Source organism: Cibotium barometz, chromosome 53 (genome assembly GCF_041138505.1).
Source record: "Cibotium barometz isolate CiBa-2024 chromosome 53, ASM4113850v1, whole genome shotgun sequence".
Lineage (NCBI taxonomy): Eukaryota > Viridiplantae > Streptophyta > Polypodiopsida > Cyatheales > Cibotiaceae > Cibotium > Cibotium barometz.
The window spans coordinates 24230024-24257514 of NC_141098.1; the positions used below are offsets into that span (position 1 = coordinate 24230024).

At 38.2% G+C, this 27491-nt stretch overlaps 1 protein-coding gene across 1 annotated transcript; it reads left to right on the plus strand.

Moving 5' to 3' along the window:
- Nucleotides 1-23852: 23852 nt before the first annotated feature.
- Nucleotides 23853-26981, plus strand: LOC147608435 (uncharacterized). The gene is made up of 3 exons (XM_086789083.1): nucleotides 23853-25322; nucleotides 25844-26322; nucleotides 26410-26981. The coding sequence occupies exons 1-2, from the start codon at nucleotides 24260-24262 to the stop codon at nucleotides 26320-26322; spliced, it is 1542 nt and encodes a 513-aa protein (XP_086645209.1). The 5' UTR covers nucleotides 23853-24259; the 3' UTR covers nucleotides 26410-26981.
- Nucleotides 26982-27491: the final 510 nt, after the last annotated feature.

The window sequence follows — 27491 nt, forward strand, 5'->3', positions numbered from 1 at the left end:
TTGATTTGTGAATAGAGAATTTCTCCATGAGAAGCATTAATTGAATATAGAATAGGTCATAGGAATGACCATTCTTTGGGAGAGAGAGATATGCTAAAAAAACATTTTAATTTAAGCATAAATGAAAACTTTATGTGTTTAATCACTAAAATCCATTAGAGAGCTTCAATTGCATTAAAGAAAACTTTATGTGTTTAATCACTAAAATCCATTAGAGAGCTTCAATTGCATTAAAGATCCATTCAATTGAATACTTCTCAAGCTTGAGAGGGGTTGAGCAGTGAGAAACATTTAGAGATTAAGAAAAAGACCATAAATCACACTTTACCTCTTATTTTGCTTGATTCTTTAGTCATGGAGAGGCCTCCAACCAATCAATTCGTTTATTATGTTGATGAAGACTCCAAAGAAGGTTGAAGAGAGAGAAAAACTCCATTCTCTCCAAATTATAGAGGATTTTTAGAGGATAATAGAAAATATCATTATTTCAATATAATACTAGCATGGTAGAGTTAAGATATTTTTTTACAAAGAGATAAGGATCTATTTATAGGTGAGGGAGGCCTCTAACCAAGTCCAACTAGTTTCTAGAAATTTCCAGGCTCAATTTGGCTGAATTTAGACAAGATTTGGACCAGTTTTGCTCCCTTTTTTATTTGGTTTGATCCAAGAGAGAGGAGAGATTAAAATATCTCATTATTTTTGAGTTTAAAACTCCTCCACACATGTGAAATAGGTGCCTCCTTGAAGAGCCCCCTTCTCCTTACCAAGGTGTCAAAAATGTATCATTATATCCAAAATATCTTATTTTTTTATTAAAATGCATAGTTTTTTACTAATAAACCTTGTACTCAGTCAACTCTTCATCTTATGTGGGCATTTACTCATTGCCTCCCCACACTTGGATTGATCCTATTGGCCCATAGGAACCTTAATTGGACCATAATCCCAAAAAATTTAAAAATCTAGACCCTTAGGCTAAGGTCCTTTATACCTATTTTCAATTAATTCCAATTGCACATTGGAAAGTTCTTTTTGAATTTCTGTTTCAGGGGAAACCATTTTAGACACAAGGAGGATTTTTATATCCAAAAATGTCTCAATTTTGGATTACCTCCCTCTAGACATTTTCTCTCTCCAAGCCAAAATAGGGTAAAACAGGATCTTTCTTTTATTTCAGAGAAGGGAATAATTATAAGATTACAAAGAAAGGTTCTTACACCTGTACACCTCAAAAGCTGGAGGGAGGAATCTTACAACAAAGTCTTGGGTAATTTTTTGTCAACAGTTTTGAATGGTGTTGTGTGTTTTGTATGAATCCTAAATCAATTTTGGTCATGTTAAAGATGTTTAATAGTGATCATCAAGGGTTGGAAGTTCGTTCCAAGACATGGTTGAGAGAAAAATTTTGTTGTGTGTGTGATCGATGCAAGGGCCAATATATTAAACAACGTCGTATAACAATTGAGCATGTCCAAATGTGTGGTCTTCATGAGGCATTGGCACGACCAAGTGTAGATGATGACATAGAGGAGAACCATAGGAGAGTGCTAGTTAACATGCCACACCATTCGGTGACATGGGTAAAGTGTAGAAGGTGGCAAGTTTTCGTATGAAAAGCATGACTGAGGCTCATCTTCCCCAAACCAATGAATGAGGTGCCTCCATCATTGCAACATGAGAAGCAAGAGAATCTTATCATGGATGACATGGTGAATGACTTCTTTGGATGGGATGTCATAGATGATAGTGAACAAGCTTCAATGTCACAAGAGCAAGAAACCTTGCATAGAGAGGCAAGCACCCCTTTTTATGAGGGATGTTCGTACTCCACACTGCGAGAAAACTTGGAGCTATTAAACTTGCAAAAAACTTATGGATGGAATGATGCAAGTGTCAGTAGTCTTCTTCAGTAAGACTGTCTCATTCTATTCTCTCAAATAGAAAATGTTTTATGTTCTATATACTCTCTTTGCTAATATTTTGACATATGATTTCTTATGTTATGTTATAGGCTTCTCAAGAAGATTACACATCTTATCACATCCCATACACATCTTATCACATCCTTTTACATCTCATACTCATCTTATCACATCTTATCACATCCTTTTACATCTCATATTAATCTTATCACATCCTATCACATCACATACTCATCTTATCACATCCATTTTCATGCGATTACCATTTAATAGCTTTTTCCAGATTGATACCGATAAAACAGGACTTTTTTTCTAAATTCTCGCCAATTGCTTGGCCTAAATTAAAGATTCTTTTCTGCGGACTATTTCAATATTGCTTCTCAATTTCTCAATTTAATTATATTAAATATTCTTCTTTTGAGTAAAAGAATTCATGGGATTTATAGAAATCAATTCTACCCATATTTCTTCTTATGGTAAAATAATCATAAATCGAATTTGTACTAAAAATTCCTCTTCTTCCCATTTACTTTCTAGGATCCCAATTACCATGGGAATTCCTCTTTTTCCATATAAAATTTCATATAAAATAAATTCATTTAAAATATCCATTATTTCAATATGCTATAAACTTCTCTTTGTCCATCTAAATGATGGAATTCCAAATGTCGATAAGGATTCCTCTTTTGACATTTAAATGTTTCTCATAGATAAATAAATTTATCTAAAAATTCATCTTTGAAATTAAATGAATTATCCCATAATTCCAATATGATAAGAAATTCTCTTTTCCCATCCAATCATGAAATTCCAATGTAATGGGAATTCCTCTTTTAACATTTAATTATTTCTCATAGATAAATAAATTTATCTAAAAATTCATCTTTGAAAATTAAATGAATTATCCCATAATTCCAATAAGACAAGAAATTCTCTTTTTCCATCCAATCATGGAATTCCAAATGTAATGGGAATTCCTCTTTTAATTTTTAATTATTTCTCATAGATAAATAAATTTATCTAAAAATTCATCTTTGAAAACTAAATGAATTATCCCATAATTCCAATATGATAAGAAATTCTCTTTTCCCATCCAATCATGGAATTCCAAATGTAATGGGAATTCCTCTTTTAACATTTAATTATTTCTCATAGATAAATAAATTTATCTAAAATTTCATCTTTGAAAATTAAATGAATTATCCCATAATTCCAATATGATAAGAAATTCTCTTTTTCCCATCCAATCATGGAATTCCAAATGTAATGGGAATTCCTCTTTTAACATTTAATTATTTCTCATAGATAAATAAATTTATCTAAAAATTCATCTTTGAAAATTAAATGAATTATCCCATAATTCCAATATGATAAGAAATTCTCTTTTCCCATCCAATCATGGAATTCCAAATGTAATGGGAATTCCTCTTTTAACATTTAATTATTTCTCATAGATAAATAAATTTATCTAAAAACTCTTTAATTATGCATAAACCTAAAAACCAATATTTCTATGATTACAATGAGAATCAATCAGTTTATCTAGGATGATAATTCCTAGAATATGGTAGGAAGTCCTTTTCATGAAAATGTTTTATGTGTAATTTTTACAAAAATTTCACCGTAGCTCCGCTGCTATTATTGGTAAATCTCAATTTATTCTAAAAGAATGAACTTTAATATTATGGATATGATTAGAATGATCCCTAATTGGATCATTAACCCATAATGGATTGAATCATAAATTTACATGAAATAACTAACTTAAAAGCATAAAAAAGCCATTAATTTGGCCTCCAATTAAACAAGCATAGAATTTATTCTTGGATTAGGGAAAAGCTTCATGAGAAGCTTCATTTGGATTGAGAATAGGTCATGGGAATTACCATTCTTTGAGTGAGAGAGAGAAATCACATAAAAACCATTAAAATTAAGCATAAATAGAAATTTAGGTATTTCCTTACTACCATTCATCAATTAACTTCCATAGCATTAAAAAGCCATTCCAGTTAAGCTTCTCAAGCTTGAGAGGGATTGAGAAGAGAGAAACATTGAGAAATTATAGAAAAAGATCAAAATTCACCCTTTACCTTACAAATTGCTTTATTCTTTGATCACGGTAGAGGCCCCCAACCAATCAATTGGTTTGGTATGTTGATGGAGCCATCAATTTGGAGAGAATTATAGAGAATAGTAAAAATTATCATTATTTCAGCATAATTCGAGCATAGTATATTTCTCCTATTTTTTTGCAAAGGGCTAAGGATCTATTTATAGGAGATGGAGGCCTCTAACCAAGTCCAACTAATTTCTAGAATTTTCCAGGTTCAGTTTGGTTGAATTTGGATTTGGACCAAATTTGGTTCCCTTTTGATTTGGTTTGATCCAAGAGAGAGGAGAGATAAAAATATCACATTATTTTTTTAGTTTAAAACTCATTCAAGCATGTGAAGTAGGCGCCTCCTTGAAGGGACTCCCCTTCCTTACACATGTGTCAAAATGGAATCATTATACCCAAAAATATCTCATTTTTTTTGTAATACTCATAGTCTTTTACTAATAAACCTTGTACATAGTCAACTCTTCATCTTATGTGGGCATTCACTCATTTTTGGGTATCTTCTTTTAAAAACTGGATTTATCTCCTCCCTACACATGGATTGATCCTATTGGCCCATAGGAACCTTAATTGGACCATAATCCAAAAATTTCTGAAAATATAGACCCTTAGGCTAAGGTCCTTTATACCTATTTCCAATTAATTCCAATTGTACATTGGAAAGTTCTTTTTGAATTTTTGTTTCAGGGGAACCCATTTTAGACACTAGGAGGATTTTTATATCCAAACATATCTCAATTTTGGACTACCTCTCTCTAGACATTTTCTCTCTCTAGGTCAAAACAGGGTAAAATAGAATCTTTCTTTTATTTCAGAGAGGGGAATAATTATAAGTCAGAAGGGACACCTGCACACCTCAAAAAGTTGAAGGGAGGAATCTTACATCCTACCTCACTTAAAAAATGCGAGATGTCCTCATCTCGCAAACTAGAGGATAACTCTTTCCCTTAAGATCCAATTGATTCTGGGGTTCCTTATATTCTGGTGAGCCCAACAGAATCCTGGGATAAAGATCCCTTATATAGAACTCATCATCAGATAACAATTCATTCAGATCATAACATTCTTATTTTTAACACAATAATGGTCCATTAGATTGAAAAAAGATTTCCTTCTGACCATTCCTCCACTTGCCACAACTGTGGAAAGCCAGGACACATGGCAAGAGACTGCTCTACAACAAACCCAGTGGAGAAGGAACAGCATCGACAAACTTCATGGAGGCTCCAAAGGAAGTGGAGTCGGATCATCTTTTCTGAGAGAGAGACCCCACAACCCAATGTAACCTACCCCAAAAAAGTAAAACCACCTCTGAGCCACCGATGATGTAGGCCATATGGTAGATAGATGTATGTGTGAGCACTTTAGTCAAGGTCGCGGGCACTTGTAGTAAGCCTTGGACACATAGAGAGAGAGTGTGTGTCAAGGACTATGAGTTTAGGGACTTGAGGCACTGGTCGCAGGCTATCAAGTAAGAGAGAAACTTGGTATAGGGTCCAGGTGTGCTAGGAGTATTCACTTGAGGGGAGGTGTTGAAATATACAAGTGAATAGGGTGTGTGCGGGAACAAGCCCTTGGTTAGAGGCTGTAAAAGAGAATGTGTAAATGTGAAAGAACCTGTGAAAAGGTGAGAAGAATCTACTGGGAGAGAATAAAGGGTAGCATGAGAAGATTTAGGAAGTGTGGAGATATTCTGGGAAAAGTGAAGAGGTGGAGAGAATCAAGCAAAAGAGGTGGAGATATTTCGGGAGAGGTGGAGTGAATCAAGGAGAAATCAGTGGGATTTGATGCTTGGATGTAAACTCTATAAATTGAGGCATTGGCCTCATGAGAATTTGTTGGTTTTTGATTATCCATGGCTTACATTAAGCTATTTGCTAATTACTCACTAATTATTTGCTAATCACTTTGTTAATGATGTTGATTCTAGTATTTGATCCACCATAGCTCATCACATTGCCGTAATTTCAACAATCTTGCCTTTCTTACACTAGGTGTTCTAATAGCTGGAATCCCAAGCTCATCATCAAGGCTCTACTCCGAGCCACTAGACTCTCCATCAACATAAGAATGCTCTTGTTAAAACCCTAAAGATCTCTCTAGCTAATCACCATGTATAGACATACATAAACCAGGCATATACTCATCCACCTAACCACCCTTGAGCCCAAGGATGCACACATAAATACAATGAAGTACCACATACCTTACCTTGGTATCCCATACCACCAAGAGATATGACTTCACTCCAATAACACATAGCTCTAGCATGAAATGACAAAGAGGGTAGATACAATGCTCTACACAAGAGAACATCCCTTGAGAGTTTTCCATGTCCCTATTATATAGGAGGGCCCTTAAGTGACTCTTGACTCTCCATTTCCATGTGTGACCCTTTGTTGCCTGACCCTAACCTCAACCCGAGGTTAGACCTAACCCTTGCCCCACTAGAGCATATTCCCATGCTTCCATGCTGACATGCCTAGGGTAGGTTAGCCTCCTAGTATATGCACATATAATGTGCACATAACATAATTCCCCTCTCTCAAAACATTGCACTCTTGCAAATGAAAAGAAGGAAACCTACGTTGAGCGTTCTCAACTGACTCCCAAGTCGAATCCTCAATTTTCCTATCTTTCCACTTAATTTCAACCCTAGGAATTAAGCGACTACGAAGTTTCCTTTCCCTGAATTCAAGTACCTTTTTAGATTCATGTGTAATATAAGATAAATATTTGACTTCAACAAGTTCTCGAGGAGTAACTATGTTATCCTCACCTCCCAGCTTCTCTTTCAATCTACTGACATGAAAGACTAGATGAACTCTAAAATGTGGAGGTAGTTTTAGCTCATACGCAACCGTGCCAATCCTACGTATAACTCGGAATGAACCACAATATCAAGGAGATAATTTTGAGCACTTTCCTATATTGACAAAGTCTGAGAATCTTTAGGAACTTTCAAATAAACCAACGGTCCTGGCTCAAAAGACCGAGGTGAGCATCCCCTATCAACATAAAATCGTGCTCTATCCTGAGCACTCCTAATAGAATCCTAAGCTTGGGTCAGCATTTCATGCATATCACGCAAGAAATCCCTCGATGAATCAAGATCAAAGTCCTTAAGATCGACATTAATAGGTGCCCTAGGTTGATACCCATACATAAGCATAAACGGACTATAACCAATCACCGTATGCTTAGAACTGTTATAGGCAAATTCCATCATTGGAAGATATTTTTCCTAACTCGATGATTTTCCAGAGACATATGCATGAAGCATATCCTCTACAATCTGATTCACACACTCTATTTGCCCATCAGACTGCGGGTGATCAGAGGAACTCATACTCAAAGTAGTTTCCAATTTCTTGAAAACTTCCTGCCAAAAATGAGCTATGAACTTAGAGTCCCGATCGCTCACAATATCAGAAGGTAGAACATACAGTCTAAACAGTTACTTGACAAATTGGTGAGCCAATTCCGATGCTTTAACTGTTGTCTTTGTGGGTAAAAACCTAGCCATCTTTATCAATCTATCCCAAATGACATTGTGACCCCTATTGGTACGTGGAAGTCCCGTAATGAAATCCATGGAAATACTTTCCCACTTTTGAGATGAAATATCCAAAGGATGTAATAATCCAGTAGATTTAAGGTGCTCTACCTTATTAATCTGACATTAATGACACTTGACCACATAATTCTGAACAAAATCCTTCATTTTTGGCCAATAAAAAGTCCTTCTAACCAAAGCCAAGGTACGTTGTATGCCCGGATGTCCTGCCGATGGTGCATCATGGCACTCAAATAGGATCCTCAGTTTAATTTTCGGCACATCTAGTACGCAAACCTTATCATTTCGGAATAAAAGACCATTTCGAATAAAAAATTGGTTGGCTTCTCCTTCATTCACCAGGTTTTGATCTACCTAAGAGTTGGATCCTAATTTTGCTAAATCTTAATATTTTCCAGAGAAAATATATGTACTGCATTTTCCCTTGAGTGAATTGTACAAGTTAGAAGTAATTTCCGTGAACCTAAGTTCATTAATTTCACCAATTTGACTCAACGCATCAGCAATGCTATTCAAGCTACCTTTTCTATATTTAATCATGAAATCAAAGTCCTACATCAATTCATCAGCCCATCTGGCCTTTCTACCTTTCAAGTTCGGTTGATCACAAATGAACTGCAAAGACTGGTGATCTGTCAAGACCATAAACTGAGACCCGTAGAGATATTGTCTCCATGCCTTTAAAGCATAAATGATTACATACAACTCTTTCTCCTAACTAGTACCTAGTCTGTGCATCATTGAGTTTCTTACTCTTGAAGGCCAAAGGTGCCCCATCCCGGAACAAAGCTATGCTTACCGCAAAATCACTAGCATCAATCAACAATGTAAGGCCTGCTAGGATCTGGTAACAGAGGAGAATCTCGAACTTTATATTTCAAAGTATCAAAAGTTTCCTGTATCTTCTCATTCTATTTAATTAAGGAATTAGACTTCTTATTTTTACCTCTAAGAAGGTTGGTAAAAGGCATTGTCAACTTCGAATAATCCATGATAGATTTTCGAAGAAATACCACGAAACCTAAGAAAGATCTTAACTACTTGACTATACACGGAACTGGCCATTCCAAAACCTTTTGGATCTCATCCAAATCTATACCTAAGCCATCTCGAGAGATCTTATGACCTAAATATAACAATTCCTTCTTGAAAAAATCACACTTAGATAATTTACAATATAGTATCTCCTTCATGAGCCTTCCTAGAACCTCCTTAAGATGATCCTCATGCTCAACCAAAGTTTTGTTGTATATCAAAATATCATCTAAGAAAACCACGATGCATTTTCCTAATAGATCCCGAAATATATCATTCATCATCTGTTGGAAAGTTGCTGGTGCATTAGTGAGAAAATTTCATAATGGCCATAACGTGTCCTAAAAGCACTTTTAGAAACATCTTTCTCTGCAATACGGATCTCATGATAACCGGTTCACAAATTAAGCTTTGTTAAATACTTATCTCCTTGCAACCTATCAATAAGATCGTCTGATCAAGGCAATGGGTATTTGTTCTTAATTGTAACCTTGTTAATACGTTTGTAATCAATACACATCAGCCAGGTACCCTGATCTTTTTTCTTAACCAAAAGAAATGGTGCACCCCAAGGAGACTTACTTAGTCTAATTTGACCCATCCTTAAGTATTCAGCTAGTTGCTTTGCTACCTCATCTTTCTCAGTCTGGCTATTAAGCCGATATGGAGGAATACTAATAGGTTCTACACCCGACACTAGCTCAATTTTATGGTCCACCTCTCGTTTAGGAGGTAATCCATGAGGTAACTCATCAGGAAATACATCCTCAAATTCACTCTTAATGGAATTTTACACTTTACTTTCCCAAATTCGCTCTTAATGGAATTTAACACTTTACTTTCCTCAAATTCGCTCTTAATGGAATTTAACACTTTATTTTATGGTCCACCTCTCGTTTAGGAGGTAATCCATGAGGTAACTCATCAGAAAATACATCCTCAAATTCGCTCTTGATGGAATTTAACACTTTACTTTCCCAAACATTCAAAGAAACAGTGTTTACATCAAAATAAACACATGAAGACACTGGATCCATAACCAATTGGAAAAGTTCATAGTTAAAAAGATTTTCCATTAACTCAAGCTCATTAATTAAAGTTTCCTTGGGTACAACAATGCTTCCTCTAAGAGTAACAAGGTTTCCATTGTGATGGAAAGACATCAAATGTTTGACCCAATCAACAAAAAAAATCCTTATTTTTTTATGAAACCATTCCATCCCTAAAATGATGTCTACATGACCCAAGCTCATGACATGAAAATCAAGTCTATATGAGCACAACTGGATGTCTAATGGTAGTTTTGGCACCTTCTTGTCCTAGAATTGGACTTGTCCTCCGGCCATCTTGACCTTGTATGTGTGATCACGAGCTAGATCATTGATGAAAATCCCACACAAGGTATGATCATCAGACTTGGCTTTGGCAGCCAATTGTCTAAAGTTCTGCATATAATTGTCAAAATACTGATTTCCCATGCTATTTTTAACAAGCTTGGTAGTTATTTCGAATTCATCCTCTAGTTGGACAAACTCTTTTTTTAAAGCTTCCTCGAAACTTTGCCAAATGGTAGGAATGGAATCTTATTTGAGATCCTTCCACCAAGTTAATGCCTTTCCTTTCAATAACCCCTACGACATCTGCAGCTTTTGCGCATCAGTGAATGGATGAAAGGCAAAGTGTGTAGTCCACCTATTGAGCCACACATCTACACATTCCTGAGTCTTCTCCTTTGCAGCTTTTGCGCATCAGTGAATGGATGAAAGGCAAAGTGTGTAGTCCACCTATTGAGCCACACATCTACACATTCCTGAGTCTTCTCCTTTTTCTCACTACCGTACACCTTCGGTGAAAACGACGGAGCAAATGCTTTGCTAGGAGCAGGAGGTGCCGCCAAAAGAGCTTTCTGCAAAGTCAAGATCTACATCTTCAGTGATTCCATCTCATCATAGCATTTAGCAATAGTTGCCTCTAGATGCTCTGTCACTTTCAAAAATTCACTCTTTCTAATAACCTCCTCTTCTCCAACTTGGAATTTAAGAGCTTCCATACCTGATTTGGGATGATCACTCATCTCATCGATATTATTATTGACTAAGAAGTCAATATGAGCCATGGTAATAAGGTTCTTCAAAAATCACGATTCACTGGAACCAACTTCACTTGACCACCCTTGACCAAAATGATCTAGCAAATCAATTCGCTAAAATTGACTGCACATAAGAAAAAAAATGCTTTAATTAGCATTTGGTGGCAAAACAACGGTAAAAAATCATACAAACACCGTCTAGAATTAATCCAAACAAAAATAACTACAAATACGATTGCACACTCGCATTAATTATTTACGAACAACTTACATCTATCTAATGTCAGTATGTAACAACCGTACTTCAACACTAAATAACCCCCCAAAAAATATTAAATTCTCGAGAAAAAAGAATTATCATGATTTTTTCCTATTTTTCTAAGGCCTCAAAAATTCTCAAATCCATTCAAAATCTCCAATTTTAATGGAATTACTAATTTTCTAGGTTAAAAATAGATTTTTTAAAGGAATTCGAACAGTCAAAGGCGCCCAAACGAGACACCACATGCCAATTGACAAACTTGGATATTCCAAAAATTGGAAATAACCTTTCTCTAATTTTCCACAAATTTTTAGAAAATTTTTGGAATTTTTATTGTACCCCGAACGCATTAGAATACGAACGGTCAAAAAAATTTCGAAACCCGAAGAGTCGCCCCAGAATGCGGACAGCCAAGGGTTGCGAAAAATGAAGAGACCAAAAACTCCAGAATTTGAAAGGTCAAAAAAAAATTGGACCCCAAAAGGCCAAAGGACTCAACATGATTTTTTTTAAATAGCATGAATTTTTTTTTAATAGCATGAATTTGAAGTTTCATTTTTTTCTCTTTTTTTTAAACCTTTAATCCAAAGCTTATAAAACTTTAATTCAAAGCTTTTGAAAGCTTTTTTTTTTTTTGAAGAAAATGTGGGGGGGGAGGGGCACAGACAGCCGCCGATTGAAACCCCCCCCTGTTGCACGATTTCGTGAGGGAGAGGGGGGGGAGCATGGGCTTCCCTTCCTCCTTCCCTTCTCCATCTGCACACCCTCCTCCACCATCTCCTTCCTCTCTTCTCTATTAAACAGAGGGATTACGCCTTAAATTTGATTATACACTAATCATGAATTTTAACTAATCAAATATACCCATATAAGGGGGTGTTCACATGCGGGAGAGAGAAAATGAAGAAAAATTCAAATTTAAGAGATGGAAAAAATGCCACGCACACGAGAGAGAACGTGATGCATCAACATGCTACCCCTACTGATTCTCATTAGAAAATCGGCAGAAATTTGAGAGCAAACCTGTGGGAAACCGCAAAAAATGCATTAAAAATACCTTTTTACCATAAAATGCTCTTAAAAATTTCTAAAATTTGTAGAAATTTAGGGAATCCTTTCTACCAAAAAATACCCACAATAGCATGTGAGGTATTTTGTTATAAAATCTATAAAATGCTTATTTTGACCATAAAAATAGAGAATATTAGCATTTCCACTCACGAAATTTTCTCGCAACATTGATACATACATCCAAGTCAAGAAGCACCGCTTTTCAACCGCCTTATTGTCGTTTCCAATGCATAAGACACCAAAACAAACCAAAAAATAACATTTTTTGCTTAGTAAATGTTAATATGTACTTTAAAAATGTTAATATGTACTTTAAAAATGCTAAAATTTGGAATAACGAGAGAAAATTAAGAGGAGAAATAACATAAAAAATTAACTAGAGACTGCTCTGATACCACTGTTAAAACCCTAAAGATATATCTAGCTAATCACTATGCATAAACATGCATAAACCAGGCATATACTCATCCACCCGACCACCCCCGAGCCCAAGGGTGCACACACAAATACAATGAAGTACCACATACCTCACCTTGGGTGTCCCATACCACCAAGAGATATGACTTCACTCCAGCAACACATAGCTCTAGCATGAAATGACAAGAGGGTAGATACAATGCTCTACACAAGAGAACATCCCTTGAGAGTGCCCCATGCCCCTCTTATATAGGAGGGCCCTCAAGTGACTCTTGACTCTCCATGTCCATGTGTGACCCTTGGTTGCTTGACCCTAACCTCAACCCAAGGATAGACCTAACCCTTGGTTGCTTGACCCTAACCTCAACCCAAGGATAGACCTAACCCTTGCCCCACTAGAGCATGTTCCCATGCTCACATGCTCACATGCGTAGGGTGGGTTAGCCTCCTAGTATATGCACATATAATGTGCATATAACAGCCCTCTTGCAGAAATGTCGAGCATACCAAGAGGCTCACCAACCTTCTCTTTGCCTTTTTGTGCTATACTCATTGCATTTTCAAGACTGGTATTTTGACGTAGCCTGCCACTCCTCCATGGTTTATGAACAGACCCAACACAAAAGGACTCTCCAAGTCCACTCAATGACTATGATTGTTGCTGACTTGCATTCTGTGCAATCACATTTCCAGTTACATCAACCCCAACAACATCTTTTTCAGTAGCATACCAATTACTCATTTCATCAAAGACATCGCTGCTTACCCTCAACTCATGTGCAGTAGGATTATAATATCTATATCCCTTTTCTCATAACATCAACCCTAACAACATCTTTTTCAGTAGCATACCAATTACTCATTTCATCAAAGACAACATCGCTGCTTACCCTCAACTCACGTGTAGTAGGATTATAATATCTATATCCCTTTTCTCATTTCATCAAAGACAACATCGCTGCTTTCCCTCAACTCACGTGTAGTAGGATTATAATATCTATATCCCTTTTCTCAAGGGAATATCCAATAAACATACATTTTTCTACCATTGGATCTAGCTTCATACGCAACTCATCAGGCACATGCACATAGGCAATGCATCCAAAAACTTTCAAGTGAGACAAATCAGGTTTCTTACCACTAAATTTCTCCTCTGGTGTTACACCATGTATGGCTGTAGTAGGAGTCCTATTCATGATATAATTTATTGTAGAAAAAGCTTCCACCCAATAGCTATACGGCATATTCTTCTATGTCATCAATGCTCATGCTATCTCTACAATGTGTCTATGTTTTCGCTCAGTTGCGGAGTGTATCTACATGTAAACTATCTCTGAATGCCATTCTTCTGCAAAAAATCAAAGAAACTCATTGGAGAAGTACTCTCCCCCTCCATCTGACCTTAGGCACTTCACATGCTTCCATGTATGCTTTTCAGCCACCCATCACTTTGAAATTCTAAAAATGAGTGAAAGCTTCACTCTTCTCCTTCATGAAATACACCCACACTTTTCTCGTGTGGTCATCAATGAATACCTGCAGCCACCCCATAGATGTAGTTTTTGCAGAGCCCCATACATCTGAATGCACAACATCTAGTACATTCCTTCTCACATTTCTATCATGTGGAAATAGATGCTTTGTCTACTTTCCAAATTGGCATGTTTCACCATACTTTCTGCATACCATCAATCTTAAACTTAGGTAGCCCTGCCATAATTTCTTTAGTCTACATTGACTTCATTCTTTGCACATTTACATGCCCAATTCCCTTATGCCAAATTTATGTATCTGCAACAACTCTTGATTCCTGTGCAAACATTGCAGCTTTCACTTCAACATCTAGTGTAACTTAACATTCTGCCCGCTCTATTACCTTTTGCAACCAACCTGCACTTATCTTTAAAGTATTCGACATAATAACCATCAGGGTTAAAGTGCACTTACAAACCCTGCTCAATCATCTGGCCAACATAAACTAGATTATTTGTAATATTTGGAACATGAAGTACATGGGCAAGGTACTTCACCTTACTATCCTGCATAAACACGATGGCACATTTCCAACATGGGTAATTGGATGAGTAGTATCATCCCCTATTTCAACAAAACCTGGCTTTTTAGGATTTTTCATATCCTTGAAGCACTCGCCCATGACTGGTCATGTGGCTCAAAGCACCTGAATCCACATACCATACATCATCATTACATGTAGATATATCATTTTTTCTGACACAGCATTAAGCACATGTTGCATAAGAAACAACCTTTCATTGTCCTCATTACTTCGGCTAGAGGAATGCATAATTATTTTGCTGCACTTTTCCACTTCTCATGTTATTTTTCTTCTTATAACTGCCTACACATGCCCAGGTTTGCCACAATAAAAATAGCCTCGTGTATCATTTTGCTGCCTTTACCAATTTCCACGACCTCTTTGACTCCCCCTGGCTCTGAACTGGTCTCTTCTACCTGTGTGTTGTTGTTATGATTCATGGGACTATTGTTGCTGACCATAATTTTGATTACCTATTCAGCCACCACCTTTGCCACCACGGCCTTCGCCTCTGCCTCATCCTCTACCTGCACTTGTGTAGAAGGTTTGTTGCTCCAAATTGCCTTTGTTTTGTAATAAAGATTGATCTTCACCAAACTCTTTCTTCAATGATCAGCATTGACACCAAATCTGTAAAGTTGAGAATGTTCTCCCGAGTTTGAATAAATGTCTTGAATGCCTTGTATTGTGGCACGAGACCACGTAGACATACTTCCACCTTATCATCATCATCAACAGAAACACCAATAAATGCAAGGGATTCCACAATGCCCTTGATCTTCAAGGCATAATCATTCACATACATGTTTTTCTTCTCCACAGTATGAAGCTCATTCTTCAGTTACTGAATCTTTCATGCCTTGGTGTTAGTTTCATATAGCTTCATCAAGGTGTCCCATGCCTCCTTGGGTGACTTGGCATCCTGTATATGCTCAATCATGGTTTCTTGTATGCTAATAGAAAGCCAATACATGACTTTCCTTGCTCCTTGATTCCAATCCTTGTATTCTTTTACATCTACAGCAATTGGATTAACCTCATGTATCTCTAGTGCCTCCTCATGTTCACCTTCAATTTAGTCCCAGTAGCCTTTTCCCATCAAAAAATTTGTTAATCTAAACCTCCAAGCATGGAAGCTGTTCTTGTCAAGATTCTCTGCAACAATATGGTTAATTCCATCATTCGACATCTTGTCTGCAACACAAACTCACCAAAAACAGCTTTCTTGTTTGTCCTACAAAAACTATTGTATTCTCTGTAACTATACTGCACCCAACCAGTGACTTCAATTTGCATACATACACCCAATAGCACCTGTAAGACCTCTTCTTAGCACACACAGTGTCTGCACAGCCAATTGCCCTTCCTGTAGTTCCAAAAATAGAATTCTGCACAGAATCAAAACTTACCTGCAGTGCACGTGAACGCCTATGAACTAAAAAATGGCAGGTAAGACACCTTGCAGATCTGCTCATGCGAAGATATCTCTTCAATTGAAGTTTGTTTACCAATGCCTCCCGAAGAGCTACCGACAAGGGTGTAGTAGCCAACATAAAGGGGAAAGTGTAAGTGAAGCTCTTACCCTCGTACCGCTTCATGTGCTTATCTTGCTTACTGCTCAGCTTCTTAGCATGAACCAAACTCTAATACCATGAAAAGATGCAGGAAGGAAGAGAGATTGAGCTCTTGCAAGAACACACACACTCACACAAACCCTAGAAGAGAACACACGAGATGAGAGACTGAAAATTGTTCTTCTTCTTCTTCTTCTTCACAAAAGGGTTCTACCAAAGAGATAAAGGAAATATAACATAAGTACTAAAGTACTATGTACATGCAGTCCATAATGTGAACACGCTAAGTGAGTGAGCTTGCAAGATAAGTATGCCATAACTCAGTGGTGGACTAGTAGCTGGTGTAGTCCAGCTCTAGAATCACTGGAGAGGATCCATCATGTCAGTGTCCTACCAAACACGCCAGTGATGTAAGTGGCAGAACCGATTACCCAGGCATATCATAAGTGTTAGCTCCTGTTGAGCTTGACATCTCAATTGATAAGAGTCGACTAAGTGCCTAACATAACAATTCAATTATAGGTCTCCTAATCTAACATCTTCGTTTTGTTCAAGTAATTACATATAATACCATAGCAGCCTTAAAAATTTTGCAAGCTTCTCATCAAGAAGCACTCATCTACATGGTAGAATTTGAGCATTATCAGCATATGCAATTGCTCCACCTTCCTTTTTGTAGGGATTTGGTGCAATCAATCCACCTAGGAAAACTTTGTGCATTTTTTAGATACAAGGATTCATGTATTACTTTAATATGATTTTCTTTTCTCTTTCATGGTCAATTATAATGCCCATCCTTTTGAGTTTAAACCAATTGCCTCACTCACACACTTATTGGTATCATAGTTTCATTTGTAGTAAAATCTTATGTGTGTCTCTGGAGACTTGTTTTTACTCCATACAATATCTAGTTTGAAAATTTCCTTCATATACAAAGTTAGCAAATACCTTTGTATATCTTCATTGAAGACATACAAGAAAAAATATGAAGTTTAAGTTCTTCAGCGGTTAGACTTTCTAGGAGTAATTTTTGGGTGACATTCAATTCCAATGCTTCTCCAACCATAAGTGCATTGTCCATCCTATACTACATAGTGCTACATAAGTGCATAGTGTACACCCTAAATCCTATTTTACATAGTGCATAAGTGCATGGTGTATACCCTAAATCCTATGCTTCTACAACCATAAGTGCATGGTTGTACAACCATAACTCCATGGTGTACACCCTAAATCCTATCTTATTAAAAGAGAATACCATTTGATTTTGGATCTTTTACTTTATGTTATTAAGCATTAAAATAGTCAATATTGATGAGTTTTCTTTAAAAGGAAAAAACTACTAGGACCTTGGACCTATAGCTCTTTAGAACATGGAATGCAAAAGAAAACAAAAAGGGAATCAACAATTGCAAAGTATTAGAGTTTAAATGTGACTCAAGCACCATCATAAGAGATTTGTACCCTACACAAAAGTACTTCTCAATTCTCTTGGTTCAAAGTTTGCAAGGCCATAAAATTTAGTCATTATGATGCACAAAGCTTGTCCACACTCTTCATTGATCTAGAATTAAAGAATTGACGAGGGTGAGTGGTCAACATGTGGTATTATTCCTCTAGGGGAATATAAATTGTTTAATGTTGCTTTTGATGATGAATTATCATGAGTTTGAGGATATACACAAAGGCAACTAAGGACCTGTTCACATGAGCCCTATGAGATGACCAAGGAGGACTTAATGGCCATCATATTGCTTGAACATGCCAATCATGGGGACCGCTCCAAATCACCACCTTGTAACTTGTGAAACTATCTTGAAAATCGTGAAATCCGTTCTTAGTCTATCAAAAGTGGACATAAAGCCTAAATGCCTATTGCATCGTACAATGGTTGTAGTCCTAGAAGATGAGTCACTATTGCTTGGTATCCAAGTTGAATTTGCATATGGGATGGCCTCACAACTAGTAGCACGGTGGGGGGGGCGTGTGAGGAGGAGGTCTTAAGGCAGGTTCTAAATTGTAAGAGTCATTTGAGCTCTGGTTAATGCTTTACAAACATGGTTTTTAAGTCAGTTGTGCAGTGTTAAAGTCAAGTCCACTTTTGTCATGGCATGTGAACATTGGTACTATGCTATGCTTGAAAGGGGACATAATTGGATTGAAAGGGGACATAATTGGATTGAAAACCAAAAGTCTTGGATCATGCAATGGGGTGAAGTTGATAAAGTCTATAGGCTCTAGAAATGAGGACTTGGGGCTCGGCGGTGTTGGTGATTCCCTACTTGTCGTTTCCTTTAAAAAGAAATAAAGGACGAATTTTGAATTGTTTAATTAACGTGTTATTGATATATTAAATTAAAGTGTGGATGTATTAAATTAACATGTTGATGGATGCCCATGTTTAATTGACGCGTTGATGGATGCCCATGCAATCAAGTATGGGCATGGTCAAGGTGAGGGGTCGGTGATGGGGCATCATGGGCATGGCCCACATATGTATGTTGCTTTATCTTTCCGATTTTGCTTTTTCGCCTTGAGAATGGCCCTTTTTCTCTTTTTGCAGTAAAATCAAGAGACTTTTGCAGCTTGGAAAATAATGGGGACCATTGGAAAATATCCCCCAAAAAAAAAAGTTGAATAAGAATGAGTGGTTTTTTTTTAATAAAAAGGGCGCAATAATTGACTGCAAGTGTGCGATGATTGAGAAGGGTAATGTTAAATGGAAAATCAATTTAAAAAAGCGGATTATTAATGGGGAAAGGGCTTTGAGTAAAGAGGTGGGGGGTGTGGTGTGAAGCGAAGGTGGTACGCAGGGGAAAAAAAGCTTTTTTTTTAATATTTTTTTGTGAACGTTTTCTTGATACTTGTGTGAGAGAGAGAGCGTGTGTGTGCGTGCGTGCGTGCGTGTGTGTGTGTGTCGGTAACTTGGTGCTGAGGCATGGTGCTCCGTGCCTGTCTGGTACTTAGGCTTCTGAAGCGACAGGTGAAGCCTTACTTTAAAGCCATTTTTTTTTTAAAGGAGAAAAATAAAGGGAAAAAATAAAAGTTGTTTTGGCACGGACATCCTTCAAAGAGTTTGCAATTCCATAGCTTTATTATTTTACTTGTCCATGCCTTTTCCTTCAACCCATCCCCTCGTGCACACGATGAGCCCTTTGGCCCTTTGGCCCTGTGCACTCAAGTACCCAAAGAATTCTAATTTCTAATGTCATCTCTATGTCACCACCCTCCCACACGTGCCCTATGCCTCCCACTTCAATAGTCTTTAGGCCCAAAGAATTCTAATTTCTAATGTCATCTCTCTGTCCTCACCACCATCCCACACATGCCCTATGCCTCTCACTTCAACAGAGGACGTCCTTCCCCCCTTTCCCATGTCCTTCCTCCCTTTTCCATGCACAGGCTCTCTAGGCCGCCCATGAGGGATTTTTATCGCCCCTAATGGGTGAAGTGTAAAGCATCTGACAATGAAGAAAGGATTTACTGTTAGGCCCTTTTTTCACACAAACCTTGTAGTGGCATGGTAGTGATGGTCATCAAGCAACACCAATGGCCACCACAAGCCTCACAATGGCATCATAATGATGGTCGAGCAGCACCAATAACCACCACAAATTGGCACACGAATGGGGAAACAAATCAAAATACAGTGTGTGAGCTGAAATCTTGGTTCCCATGAGTACATTAGTGTGAAGCATAGGTCCTTAGAGAAAGATTGATGAGCTTGTGCTTACAATAAAACTAGTAATTCTGTGCCCAACATGGTTATTCACACATCAATGCCCGTTTAAGCACTATTTGAGGCATTCAAAGCCAACCAAGTGAACCATGGATCAAGTAGGTTGCTTTATGTGTCAGGCTCTTGTGTGTGATGTCACTAAATGACAACCCCACCCTTGCCACAAAATAAAATAAAATCAAACCACTCAAAGACCCAAAATCCCCCATTCCCTTTTCACTTCAAAGACTCATATGCCTTTCATACTCTCCCTATCGGCCATCGTCAAAATGAGAATGATTTAATATCAAATCTAATGCTAACAAATAAATTACATGAAAGACTAGTAAATCAATTTGTATCAAACCCTCACCTTTCCATGTATATTTACACGTGCATGCACAGTCTCATGTTGACAGTCCAAATACACCTTCAACTTTTGTTAAATGAGATCTAAATAGTTGATGCAATAAAGCCTCATGTGTGTTTGTGTTTGTGTTTTAGGAAGCTTGAACAGGCCTTTAAAAGGTGTGGTAGTAAAATGCACTTTTAGGCTTTGTGCGATAACTTGAGCGGCATATGAGTTCCACAAACGGGATGTTAAAAATGTGAGCAACCTTTTCTTTTATAAACACAATGCACTTTTAGGCTTTGTGTGACACCTTGAGCTACATATGAATTTCACAAAATGGGATGTTTAAAATGTGAGCATTCTTTTCTTTTCTAATCACAATGATAATAGCTCTTTATACTAATAGCTATCATGAGCCAACAAATTGCATTACTATACTAGATTGAGAAGGATTTATAAAAAATGAAGGGGGTCTACATTGAACTAAGCCTCTCTTTCCTCTAAAAATATAAGGCATCAAGGATACTTTATTATGCTTTAAAATTTGGTATGTTATATATATATATATATATATATTCTATGTAGCATATATGTTTCTTGAAATTGCCACCCCCTTCATTCCTCTTTTGGTTCACTTGAACTCACTTCTTGATGCTTCTATGTGTGATGCCATGGTTATGACTAAGTTATAGCACTAGGGTTAGTTTAGTATAGCTTTACATTTTTTTTCTTGTTCACACTAGAATAAGTGGATAAAAAAATTATAAAATAAGTAGACAAAAAATTGTAAATAAGGTTAAAAGGGATGCACTCTGACTTTGTTAAAAGAAACCACTAATAATTTATCATGTCATTTTCTTTGGTATAGATCAACGAACTTTGGTTGTTCATTGTTATATTGAATTCCCCATCTCTTAACCATTCTTAAATAACTTTTCTATGAGCCCCTTATATAGGTACCACAACTGTAGACTTATGGAAACTTATTTGAACCTTCACATCCTCATCAATTTACACACAAAATTCTATTGCAATTGACTTCGAGAAGTATAAACTATTAAGAGATGTGCCAAAAGGGGATAAGGTGAAATCATAGTTAAAGTTTGTTAAGGAGTCGTCATAGGGTTTGGCTAGGGTCTCTTCGATCACATTGAATGAAAGGCAATGTACATCATCCTCATTTTCCCATGTGATTCTAGATTGATAATGCATGGAAGCATGAGCATGAGCATGATGGGGCTAAGAAATGGATTAGAGTCGTGATCCTATCCAACTTCTTTTGAAAGTCTTGCTAGTAGAAGTGAATACATATATTTAGTCCTATTCAAATCCTTGAGGAGGATAAATATAAAAACTTCCTTGGCTAAAAATGTAAATCATTTCCACAAGGATCATTTGAGCACTTTTCTTTCCCACCTTTTATGCACTAATTCTTCTCTTCAATGTTGACAATGCTCAGTGTTGCACAAATTCTTCTCTTTCAATGTTGATGATACTTACATAAAGTAAACAATAATTAAAAAAACAAATTTGTAACGTTGAAAGGGCTTCATGGTTCGACATATTAACATGCTTATCGAAGTATATTTAAGTGGCTCATGCAATTACCTTTACCTAGGGTGAGCATGATTTCCATAGTATTAAAGTTTTGTTGTGTGTTCTATTATTATCATCACTAACATACCTCGAAGAAGCTATGTAGTCTCAAAGCTATGTTATGTGGCGCATGCATGCATGCATGCACACGCACACATGCATGGGCGTGCACACACACACATGCACATGCATGCTCAATCACAAGCACACGCTTATGTATGCATGTATGCACACACATCCACAACCAACACACCACCCCCCCCCCAACAACAACAACACACACACACACACATGCATGCATGCACACACACAAACGCATACATAAGCATGCATACAAACCCACACCCCTCAAAAAGTGCATATAATCATGCAAAGTGCACACACACATGCAACCTATACACCCCCCCCTATGCACATACATGCAACCTAGACACACATGTTTGCACACACACACCTCCCCACCCCCCAAAGTACACATCACGCATGCCCCCATGCATGTGGACACATGCATACACGAATAATTAGTTGAAAAAATTATCTAAATGTAGATTTGATAAGGTAAGTTCACATGGTGATTGTCAAATCTTGATGTAATTTTTACTTCAGCTTTGAGATACACTCATAGTTCCCACACATCTACACTTTTGAAAACTTTACTTACAAATGGATGTGAAATCTTGTGTGTTTTACCCTATTATAAAAAGGTTTTGGCACATTTTATAGGTCTCCTTATGTTGTGGGTCCACGCGTCTACACTTTTGAAAACTTTTCTTACAAATGGATGTGAAATCTAGTGTATTTTACCCTATTATTAAAAGGTTTTGGTGAATTTTATAGGTCTCCTTATGTTGGGTCCTATCATGCCATCCAAGTCTTAAAAAATGAACAAGTTGTGTATTTTGATAGTTGTCCTACCCCAAAACAACATAAAATTAGCAACATTGGAAGGTTCTTGTAGGACCCTCTAAACCTTTACTCCTTGGTGTGATAGCAAGAGAGTCTGACAACCAAGTAAGTGATGATGTTCACAATTTACAAAGATAATGGAGCAAGGGACTTGGTTTCTTTTGGCTTATAATGAGAAAAGTGCTTTTGATAATATCATCCATAAAGTTGGCAAGGCTTGGAAGGTCCATCCTGGACCCTCCTCTAAATCTGCTCTTTTACTTTTCCTTGTGAGAATAAGACACTCTCCACAAATCTTGGTTTTTGGACATGAAATGGGCACTTCTATGAATGTTTTATAGCCAACCATCGCATGTAAAAAGGAAAAATCTTATCCATATTACAAGGTTGCCACATGATAGAGACACATTTGAGACGTAGCTGTAGACAAAGTGGGTGGGGTGCCCAAGAATTTGGGGAAAGGGGTTCTTTATGATGTGGTTTTTTGTGCCAATGTTTAAATTTGATGTTTGATGAATTTGTTGTATAATTAGGGTGGCTTCACAAGAGGAATGTGCCTCTAGACCTGCCTTAACAATGGGCGGTGTAGTAGGAGCTTGCCCACCCTTCTGGACACAAGCAACACACACAATATTGTTAGAAAGGTGAAAACAGCGTGGTGGGGCATGACATCGGTGTCTTGTAGGTCACTCGTGGGTGAAATAGATGTTATTTGGTGATGGACCAATAGCTAGGCCAAGGCCTTTTTAAAAATTTTGCGCCGAGGTTTGTAAACCCTACACCTTATGTCGTTTTTTTTGGGAGGGGGGGGGTGTTTGGGCGTTGAACCCACCGCACTCCCAACTTTGGAAGCCTAAGCTAGCCAACCTTCAAAATTGGGTGGCCAACTTCTTTCTTTAGATTGACTGAAAACAATGTACAACAAGAAATATTCAATGAAAAAGTGTAAAATGGTCATCTCAAATCTAAATAAAAGCATTAGCAAAGAAAATGTTCAAAATTTGAAGATTTTTTGTTCTAGAAACTCTCGAAATTTGAGGCTTTTGAGGCCTTCAACCTTAAATTTAGAGGTATTTTTGAAAACTCAAAGTTCAGTAAAACTAAACTCGTGTTTTTTTTTTCTTCAAATTGGTTGAAATGGTTTTCACCCACATTGTGTGTTGACTAGTTTGACAACTTCAAGGTTGCTTTGCAAATGGCCATGACATTCATTGCACAGGGGGAGGAGGGGGGCATGGCCTCCTTTACAATTTATTTTCCATTGCCTTGCTTGCTCTCTTCTTAAGATCTTGTAGCAGATTTCGCCCATATATCAGCTACTTACCCCACCCCCCATATCACAATTTTGCCTCCTCTCTTTTGTTTCCTTTTGGGTTATCTCGTTTGGCCCTCTTCTACCTCGCCTTCATCGCCTCCCAAATCGGCCGATTCTGTGTTTTTGAGGTAACCCATTTCCACGATTATAGCCTCCGAGCTTTTCTTCATGTTTTCCATGCTTTCCATGGCTCCCTCTCTGCACTGATGTCCAAGTCTCTATCATCTTTCCTTTCCAGCCCATAGCTATGTTACAGTGGAAAATTGCATTGGCAGCAGGGCTTCCTGCTGCAGCAGTTCTTATTGTAATCTTCATTGTTCTTTACAATTGCTTCTGCTGCAGTAGGGGTACTCGACATCGGCACGTGGGTCATGAAGGTAACCATAACCATAACATTAGCCATGTCCATAGCCATAGCCATAGCCATAGCCATAGCCATGGCAATGACAAACCCAGGAGCCAAAGCAGGCTCTTCACAAGTTTCCACATGAGCAAGAAGGACCCATTGGACTCTGCCCTTAGACACAGCAGCAGAGTGGCCAGTGTGTGGAGAATGACATACCCCATCAAACCCTTTGATTGGAGTGAGCATCCTGGCCTCGTTTCCGAGGCGGTGGAACACGGATGGGGTGCCTTTGCCTTCACCTACACATGCTCCACATGCCCTGTCCCTGTCAACTTCTGGGATATGTGCACATCATGCTCTCATAGGCAGGAATATGAGCCAGAAATCTCTTGGGAGATGGGGGCTGGCTCCGAGTATATGCAAAAGCTATGGCTGAATCCAGGCATGTTGCCAAGAAAGGAAAATTCCATTGCCCTTGTTCAGGCTCTGCAGACAGCCCTTCCCCTCCCTGGACCCCCATTGGGTTCCCATTCTTTTCCGCAAGAAGGGTATTTTGAGGTCACCATTTTGGCAGAGGGGCGCGAGTACAACGCAGATGCATCTCAGAGCTCTTTTGCTGAAAATGAGCATGTCAAACTCATCTCCAAGCATTTCCTGTCTGGCAAACATCTGGTGTCCGAGCTCACCACAAATTATCCCAATGATATGTTTGAAGGAAGTGGAGAGCAGCAGCGCACCAAAGAGATGGGCAAAAGTTCAAAACCAGTGGAGACAGGTCACAATCTGTCCAGTGACATTGAGTTTAGCAAGTTCTCTATTAAGGAAAATCCTCTCGGGCGAGAGGTAGATAATCTACAAGCCATTGCAGTTGGTTTGGCTGCAGGAGGGGCGCCCCCATTCAGACTCCCTGGTTGTGATGCCGGGTCTGTCGGATTCCATTCAAATGGGCGCGTATACTTGAATGGTGAGCCTTTACAATACATGTGCATTGTAATAATCTAGTAGGTGAATGCTCCACAAACATGATTAATGCCTCGCTTTTACCTCATGACATCAGAAACCACCATGAACACCATGAATATGTATGGTGTGCAGAAGTGCGATAGCGTGTCACCCTCCTTGCATAAAGGTGTCTGATGTTGCATGGATTATATGGGTTTTGCATTGCATGGTTTTTCTAGGTTTGCACCATGGTTGATGCTTGCCTTTGCAGGCCATGATGCGTTTTTCATAGTTTTCTAGGATTATTTGTTCCATGTTTGACTGCATTAGGAAGGGTTTTCCATGGTCTCTGCCATGCCTATTTGACCCTTATTTGCACTAAGGAAAGGTTTTTCATGGTGGTTTCTGCCATGCATTAATATTCATGTTTGACCTCTTTTTTCATGTGGTTTGCGTCATGCCTCATGCTCCTGTTGGATCTTTTCTGCCTAAATATTTTTCATGGTGTCCATATATCTCTAACTCATTAGATTATTTTTGCAGGCACACTCCATGTTGAGCAAGAACCAAAGGTCCCTGCAATGAAACGCTCATGGGGTGTTGTCAACACAACTGTAGGATGTGGATTTGATCCTCTTTCAAAGAGGGTGTTCTTTACAGTGGACGGAGAGCGTGTGTACGAACTCACTACAGCCAGTAATGAATTTGGGAACCCTCTGTATCCTACTGTGGCAGCAAATTATGATGTTATATTACTAGTGAATTTTGGCCAGAGCTCATTCGAGTATCCCCTTGCAAATGCCCATCGAGTTTCGGATCCCTGCTTCCGCCGGCCTTTCTCAAGGTCCATGAAGAATGGCTCTGTGAATGAGGACAGTGGGGATCTTTTTTCAATGGGAAGGATAGACTCGCAGTGGTTTCCAGAGATCGGGTCACCGGGCTCGGATGATCTGCAGCACCGGCATGTTCTGTCAGAGGCCGAGTCAGATCTATTTGAGATTGTGCTGGATTCACGAAGCTAAGTGAGCTGCATTTCACTTCCTCGCTCTCTTATTGGAAGTGAAATGATACCTAAAAACATGGTTAATACTCATGGGGATTGGTTGCAGGTTCTCACGATGGCAGTGAGAATATGTATGTTGGTGTACTGAAGTGTGAATCCTCAGTTTTTTTTTTAAATGGGGACCATAAGGAGCAGGGCCATTGTACTCATGATTGAGGTCAGCCATCTCAGTTGCTGCATGCTACTGCTGGAATTGGATAGACTTGATGATAAGCAGGCATCCAGCAAGATGAAGTATTGGGAGAGGTTGCACTTGTTGCCTTCTGGGAATGATGTCTTCTTGTACAGTACTTATCTTCCTGGAAGAAGGGAAATGTATGAAGTTTTGAGATTTTCAGCTATTGGGCTTAGCTCTGTGATGCAGGATGCCGCTTGCTTGGCGGCTGCTTTTGCTCATGGATGACATTAGTGCACGTGGACTTAAAAAGAGTCTCCCATTTCTTTTCAAAGGTTTAACGAGCTTCCTTTTTAAAAAAAAACTATATTTGAGTCTTGCCTTATGCCTGCCTCACATCCCACACCTCAAATCTTACAAGAGCTTATTGTGAAATTGGGAACAGTGATTTGAACATTTAAATTTTCTCTGCTGTGCTTGAATGGCATGAATCTGTTTTGTTGTCAGCTTGATTCTTCTCTTTGACTGCCATTGTCGGGGCACCAACATGCCTGCCAACAAGTAGACACATTAAATTTTCTTTTGTATTGTCCAACTGGTGGTAGTTCTAACTCTATGTCCGTCCAAGTCATGGACAACCATGGTCATGGGACAAGGGCCAAAGTTTTTGAAGGAAAGCTTAGGGCACTTCTTCCTCAATCCGTTTGCAACCTTTGCTTTGGGATGCAAAGACAAACATAGTCATCAACTTATACTCAGCTCCTTTCTATGCCAATCTGTTTTACTGTTTGTAACTGGCTCATGCATCACTGATTCTTTGCTGAGTTATCCTTGGGTAAGCAAAGTCTTGGGTTAACAATCGCAGTTAAGCAAAGTCTTGGGTAACACCAAGTTCTAAAACAGAGTTGCAATTAGAGATCTTGGGCTTGCCTCTGCAACCTTCAGTTTATCCTCTAACTCACATACTCTCTCTGCTCTAGTCTAGCCCTCACCTTCACACTTCTTTGAGTTCT

Bases quoted from the DNA above. Each gene is read 5' to 3' on its own strand.
- LOC147608435 (XM_086789083.1), top strand. From the start codon at position 24,260: ATGTTACAGTGGAAAATTGCATTGGCAGCAGGGCTTCCTGCTGCAGCA. The intron at 25,323-25,843 runs GTGAGCCTTTAC...TTATTTTTGCAG, and splicing joins TGGGCGCGTATACTTGAATG to GCACACTCCATGTTGAGCAA.